Genomic DNA, 7,500 nt, shown 5'->3' on the forward strand with positions numbered 1-7,500 from the left:
GTGTGTGTGTGTGTGTGTGTGAGTGTGACCGTGTGTGTGCGCGTGTGAGTGTGACCGTGTGTGTGTGCGTGTGTGTGACCGTGTGTGTGTGTGTGCGCGTGTGAGTGTGACCGTGTGTGTGTGTGTGTGTGTGCGCGTGTGAGTGTGACCGTGTGTGTGTGTGTGCGCGTGGTGGGGGGTGTGGGTGGTGTGAGCGTGTGTGTGCGCGTGTGAGTGTGACCGTGTGTGTGTGTGTGTGTGTGTGTGAGTGTGACCAAGTGTGTGTGCGCGTGTGACCGTGTGTGTGTGTGCGCGTGTGAGTGTGACCGTGTGTGTGTGTGTGTGCACGTGTGTTTGTGACCGTGTGTGTGCGCGTGTGTGTGCGTGCGTGTGTGTGACCGTGTGTGTGTGTGTGTGCGCGTGTGAGTGTGTGTGCGCGTGTGAGTGTGACCGTGTGTGTGTGTGTGTGCACGTGTGTTTGTGACCGTGTGTGTGCGCGTGTGTGTGCGTGCGTGTGTGTGACCGTGTGTGTGTGTGTGTGAAAGTGTGTGTGTGTGTGTGCGCGTGTGAGTGTGACCGTGTGTGTGTGTGTGTGTGTGTGTGTGTGTGACCGTGTGTGTGTGTGTGTGCGCGTGTGAGTGTGACCGTGTGTGTGTGTGTGTGTGTGTGTGTGTGAGTGTGAAAGTGTGTGTGTGTGTGCGTGTGTGTGTGACCGTGTGTGTGTGCGTGTGAGTGTGACCGTGTGTGTGTGTGTGCACGTGTGTTTGTGACCGTGTGTGTGCGCGTGTGTGTGCGTGCGTGTGTGTGTGTGTACCTTGAGCGCCAGCTGGAACTCCAGTAGTTTGGTGTAGCAGGCAGCTCTGTTGCTGAAGAGCTTGGCATCATACGGGTTTCTCTTGATGGCCTCTGAGTAATGCTTCATGGCCAAAGGATAGTCACCTGCACATGACCAGACCAAATCACAACCTACACGAGTTCAAAACCAACCTGATTAAATCCCAGTCTTACAGGCTCATTCACACACCCTTCTGGAAGGCGTCATTGCCCTGGTTTTTCTCCTCCAGTGCCAAATCTGGATTGATGTAGGCCTGCTTCTCCTGCTCCTTTAAAATCTTCTCGGCCTGTAAAAGAACAGACAGAAACTCAGGAAGAGTACACATACTGGACTTCTGAGTTTACACTTGACTATGAGTATTCTGTGTGGCATTAACCCAAACCCTGGCTGACCTGCTGGCACTTCTTGAGGACTTCAGGCGTGCGATGCTCAGTCAGACTCTTATTAAAAAACTGGACCGCCTCTCTGTGCTTCTATTGTTTGTAGTGGTTGTTGTAGGTGTTGGCGTTCATGGTGTAGGCCGTGCGGAGGAGGATAGGCGGGTGAACAAGCGCACACACGTAAAAGTGTTGCAGTGCAGCAGAGCACTTACTTGGCGATCTGTCTGTAATCTTCGCGGTTCTCTCGTCCCACCTCGATGGCCTTCTCACACAGCTCTCTGCACTTCTCAAACTCACCCTCTTCAAAACGCACAGCTGACAGAGAAAACACACTCTTCATCCAAAGCATCCACTCGCAGTAGTTTGTGAGAGTAGTTCGAGTGGTTTCATAGTTGTGTCGATGCAGCGTCCCGCTAACATTACTGCATATTAACGTTCATGTGATTTCAAGTGTCCCTGTGTGCTTTGAGGAGAGCAGAACTCTTACCTGCTTGGTTTGACAGATAGATCATGTTGGTGGGATCGTGCTTCAGGGCTGCTTCATAGTGCTTCAGTGCAGCAGCAAAGTCTTTCTTCTTATATGCTGTGTTGCCCAGCTCCTTCTCCCTCAAGGCCTGGAGGAACGATCAGGATTAGGACAGACACCAGGCAGAGCTCACCATGTTCTTCAGAACATAAGCGGTTTTTAAAATCATCTGAAGCGCGCTGTGACTCGTGTTCCAGAGCCAGCTGTTAATGCATTTAACGTCAAGCATGCAAAATGCAAACGTGACCCCGCAGCCGATTCATCATAAAACTAAAACATCAAGCTACACATGACGATTAATACAACACTGTTACTTTAAAGTCTCTAGCAATCATTGAGTGTTTGTAAAACTGTGATCCGATGTAGATTTTGGTCAAATGATGAGGCAGAAATATACTGGGGAAGAAACACAACTAGAGCTTCTATAAACATTTCATTTACGTTATTTCTGAGAGTAATAACATGCATCTAATTTCTTCTTCAGTTAATGACACCGGTGTGACTCAAAGCCAAATGTGCCTCGACGGAGTACCATTCTCTTGTTCTCCGGTAGCTCCTCCTCTTTGGGCGGAGGGGGCGGAGCCGTCTCTCTGGGTTTGGGCGGAGGGGACGGAGTGGCTTCCTCGTCTTCATCCACACCAGCTAGATCCAGCCCCAGCAGCACCGAGAGAGTGGTCATCACACGTGGGTCCTGCAGCTTCCTACACACAGATTACACCACAAACACACGCACTGAACGGCTTTAATGCATACCTGCCAGCCAATCAGAACCAAGAATTCCAACAGACTGCGTTTACCAATTTATTAGACAGAACAGTTTAACAAAGACGGTAAGCTTGCTGTCAAAGAAGACAGATAGTTATCGGCTGATGCCAATTAAAGTCAGAAGAGAGCTTTGCTCATGAGACGAAGAGCACCTACGCGCCGAGCTCCGAGGGCTTGATCCGGAGCTGCTCCAGAAGCTCCCTGTAGCTGGGGTCAGACAGCAGCGCTCGGGTTCGAGGGTCGCCCTCCAGCTTCTCATACAGGTTGGGAATGGAGAACGGGTTCATCATCTTTCTCTCTGGAAAGAACAGGACGACATCAAGAACTCTCACCGAAGAATCTCTTCAAAAGAGGCTTCAAGGACACAGAGTGAGCACACTTGAGGGTTTAGTATCAGATGTATCACCTGCTAACCGCGCTTCAATGCTCTGAAGACCCTCCTTGAGCTGCTGATTGGCCGGCTCTTGGCGTAACCCCTCCTGATAGGTGGCTTTGGCATCCTCTAGTCGCCCGAGAAACTCCAAAGCAGCTGCTTTCCTGGAGTAGCCTTAAAAAAAGATAACATTTGAAAATGGACGACTCCAGCTCTGAAAGAGAACGGAAGCGCAGCTCACCTTGCCCCAGTCCGGCTTGATCTTTATGGTCTGGCAGGCGTCTCTCAGGGCACTGTCGTAGTCGCCCTTCTTGGCGTAAGCAGCGGAGCGGTTGCTGAAGAGCACGTGGTTGTTAGGGTCCAGGGTCAGGGCCTCTGTGTAGCACCTGACCGCTGCCTCCACGTCTCCTGCACTCAGTGCCTTGTTGCCTTCATCTTTCAGTTGCGCTGCCTGGGGAGGAAGACGGACAGAACGTCATTTCTGATTGCGGTGTTTTTAATGTTCATCAGCTGTATCATCTAGGGATGTAACGATTAACCGCGAGCTGGTTGAAAATCAATTCAAATGTGTGACGATTCAAATCTGTTGAGATTCTAAACAAATCACGATTCATTTAGGGGCAGGAATTTATATGAATGTGTGTCTGAGAGGAACTTACTGTCTTTAGAAGAGTTTAGATGGTATTTTTTCTTTTGTGTATAATGCATATTAAAGTTCAAAAGTGCAGCGCTGCTTTGTTTACAGCGGTAACCAAGGAAACGCTTTAAGCTCCACCTGCTGCGGTGCTCATGAGTGCTTTGTTTACAGCGGTAACCAAGGAAACGCTTTAAGCTCCACCTGCTGCGGTGTTCATGAGTGCTTTGTTTACAGCGGTAACCGAGGGAAACGCTTTAAGCTCCACCTGCTGCGGTGTTCATGAGTGCTTTGTTTACAGCGGTAACCAAGGAAACGCTTTAAGCTCCACCTGCTGCGGTGTTCATGAGTGCTTTGTTTAGAGCGGTAACCAAGGAAACGCTTTAAGCTCCACCTGCTGCGGTGTTCATGAGTGCTTTGTTTACAACGGTAACCAAGGGAAACGCTTTAAGCTCCACCTGCTGCGGTGTTCATGAGTGCTTTGTTTACAGCGGTAACCAAGGAAACGCTTTAAGCTCCACCTGCTGCGGTGTTCATGAGTGCTTTGTTTACAGCGGTAACCAAGGAAACGCTTTAAGTGCCACCTGCTGCGGTGTTCATAAGCGCTTTGTTTACAGCGGTAACCAAGGAAACGCTTTAAGCTCCACCTGCTGCGGTGTTCATGAGTGCTTTGTTTACAGCGGTAACCAAGGAAACGCTTTAAGCTCCACCTGCTGGCAGAGAGTGGATCTGCGTCTCGTTCAGCTCGTCTGCTGTTTCTGTTTCATGCAGATATTTTTTATTTATCGTTTTACAAAACTGAAGTCAAATCATTCTGTTTTTGCTTCAAATTTCGAGATTATACAATCTAATTTAGATTAAAAACTGCTCATGTTGCATGTATGCAGCATCTTTGTTTGGATCATGATTAAAATGCAGTGGTTGCCTCTAATTTTAAATGAAAAGAGCACAGACAAAGCCTTATTTTGTTTATAAGAAGATATTTATTTTATTTGTGTTATTTATTTGATTTGGGGCTTGTTTTAAAATGTAAATTTAGTTTTGTTATTTACATTTTCATTATATTTAAATTGTGTCATTTAGCAGACGCTTTAATCCGTAGCGACTTACAAATGAGGACAAAGAAGCAATCAAAACCAACAAAAAAGCAATAATATGGAAGTGCTATATCAGTATATTATTATAGTGTTACATTTCAATTTCACAAAGAAACATGCAGCATTTTGTCCAAGCAATAATAAAAGGACACATTTAATTTAGAATTGGTCTTAAATCTAATTTCTCATTCTCACTTTTTTATATTATATTATATAACACTGACAATTGTTACACTTAATGATTTTTTTTAATTGTATCAATTTTTTATTTTTGTGGGTTATTGAACAACTGTAATTCAGCATAAGAGATATATTGATGTAAAAATGAAACAACACACAGTCTATGGTTCTGACCTGCACTCATTAAAATACATAAAAGAATATATGATCTTTTATTACATTTTAAATGGTTTCACTTCCTTAAAACTTTGTGCTCACAAACGGGTAAAACCTGAAGGATAGTGTACAAGTACAAATATTTGAAATGAAAATTTATTTGTGCTGTGATCTATAAATTTTGTGAATAATTTAATACGTCGTCAACGATTCTTGTTCCAAATATACCTGAGAAGATAATTTGGAAGATAAATTGCTGTTCATTTTTTTTTTTTTGTAATTCGCTGCAAAAAATAAATAAATAAATAAATAAATAAATAATAAAAGTAATATATATATATATATAGTCATTATTTTATTTTTGCTCAGAAAATAAATAAATAAACAGGACACATTCTAAAGTAGGGAAAAGGAAGATTTAAAGCAGTATCACATTCATTCAATCATTGATTATTTTATTTATTTGATCCATTGGCGTTGGACGCTCATACAAAGCAGTGCATTATGGGAGATAGACAGACTTATATTCAGTCACTGCTCAAACCACCGAAATAAGTGTTCAATAAGTTAACAATTCAACTGAACTGCATAATCTCAGAGACATAAAAAATACTTAATCGCTATTTAATAACCCGATTTTAATTAGTGTTATAATAGAAGACCCCCATTATGATCGGGATTATGAACAGCTAACAGTCCAAACATATTCCTTCAGGACTTTCTGACTGCGTGACATATAATAATAATAATAATAATAATAATAATAATAATAATAATAATATTTAAGGAGTCTCCAGATCTGACCTGAGCTCGTGCTAACCTGCTAACCGCTGGAGCGCATGAATAAACACGCATTATTCCCACAGATCCGAGCCTGTACGAGTAATGGTCAGCTTCTCAAGGTAAGAGGACCCTTGAGGGACAGTGGTGTGCAGGTCGCAGGTTCGAGCACAGCGTGTCACAGTCGGCTGCTAACGCGCTAGCTGTTAGCTCGCTAGCCTGCTATCATTGAAGCGGCTCGTGACGAGTTACACTGAGCAGGTCAAACACACAACACTCCTCACATGTCTGTTTTACACACGCATTTAAAAGACAAGTCTTCTTCATTATCTGTAATGTGGAATATCCTAAAGAAGAGTTACTCACTTTCTCCATAGCGCGAGCATGAGGTTCCAGAACCTACCGAGAGAAGATCCGCCGGGGGAGGGTTGCCAGGTATTGCAGCGCAACCCTTGAACATGAAGGTTTATGAGCGGGACCGTGTTACGTCAGGATGCATACAATTACATTCTAAAAACGATTTGTAGCCGCACATTAAAAGTCATTATGCATTCATTAATATTAACAGCTCATAAAAGATGGGATATGTAATCATGAAGCAAAATCGATCTGTAGAAAATTCAGGAACTGATTTACGAATCGCAGCGTAATGCATGGCAACCCGAGCAAATGCGACAAATGAGAAGAAGAGCGCAAGTGATACTTTTCGCACCGCTTTAGCAGCGCCGCGGTCTCTGATTGGATGAGCCGCTGTTCGGTGACTAAACGAGCGCTACGGTTGTTGAGAAAAGTAATGCTGAATGTTCCAGAACTGTTCTGGACTTCTGTGCGCTGCAGCGTGCCACGGTCAAATGCAATATGTTTTTCAGTTTAACACAAAGGTGTAAAGAGTACCTAAAAACCATACTTGAGTAAAACTACAGATACCTTGAAAATTACTCTGTTACAAGTCACCAACAACAATATGACTTGAGGAAAAATCTTAGAGTGTCTGATTTTAACAGTCCTTTTGAGTAATATAGGTAAAAAAAAATGCACTAGTCAAAGAAACACGCCAGTGAAAAGAGAAAAAGAGTTGATCTGTGAGGAGAGCAATCACGTTTATTTCCTAAAAACCAAAAACTGAACACCTCAAAATTGAAATAAATAAAAACTAATAATATCCTTCAAAAGGGTATAATAATTATAAATGAAATAGGTTAAGTAAAATTCTAAAGTGAAAGGCTTCTTGCACTGGATGTGCCAGCTGCACTCATATAGAACACCTGAGATTCACAACTACACTCACTTAAGAAGAAACCTTGATGACAGGTCTGGGTGAGTTAGGGGAAATGCACGAGATGTAGTACTTTCAGTGCCCTGTATTTGTTGATATCACTTCTTTTGTAGCAGAAATGAACCGCTGCAGGAAAAGCTAGGTGCCATGCAGAATATACTGTGTGATTGCAACACTCATTACAAATGTAATATAGTAAAAAATACAGATACTTCTTCAAAAATGCAGTGAAGTAAAGAGTAAAAGTTGCTAATATCTTTGATACTCAGTATCCAAAAAGATACTCAAATACATTTACTCAAATATTTTACACTTCTGGTATAACATCATATTTTTCTAATAACTGACGAAAGGTTTTTGATATTTAAAGTTTATAACTATAGGGGGACCTGGGGCTTGTTGTTAGGCGTTTTATTCCAGTGAATATTTCTCTTTGTATTCTCAATCAGTTTTTGATGCACAGAACTTTAATTCAGCGCTGACACAACACAAGTTATTTGTCCCAGTTTTGTATGTAAT

At 43.1% G+C, this 7,500-nt stretch overlaps 1 protein-coding gene across 1 annotated transcript in view; it reads right to left on the reverse strand.

Moving 5' to 3' along the window:
* The window catches only part of LOC109053508 (stress-induced phosphoprotein 1), a 10,324-nt gene extending 4,098 nt beyond the window's left edge, over positions 1-6,226 (reverse strand). Inside the window, 10 exon segments of the mRNA XM_042757057.1 lie at positions 794-918; positions 1,004-1,100; positions 1,207-1,336; positions 1,407-1,509; positions 1,682-1,808; positions 2,253-2,421; positions 2,642-2,783; positions 2,892-3,033; positions 3,100-3,309; positions 6,072-6,226. Coding sequence (XP_042612991.1) covers positions 794-918; positions 1,004-1,100; positions 1,207-1,336; positions 1,407-1,509; positions 1,682-1,808; positions 2,253-2,421; positions 2,642-2,783; positions 2,892-3,033; positions 3,100-3,309; positions 6,072-6,080 — 1,254 coding nt within the window. The 5' untranslated portion in view covers positions 6,081-6,226.
* Between the last annotated feature and the right edge of the window lie 1,274 nt (positions 6,227-7,500).

This window comes from Cyprinus carpio, chromosome A5, assembly GCF_018340385.1.
Source record: "Cyprinus carpio isolate SPL01 chromosome A5, ASM1834038v1, whole genome shotgun sequence".
NCBI lineage: Eukaryota > Metazoa > Chordata > Actinopteri > Cypriniformes > Cyprinidae > Cyprinus > Cyprinus carpio.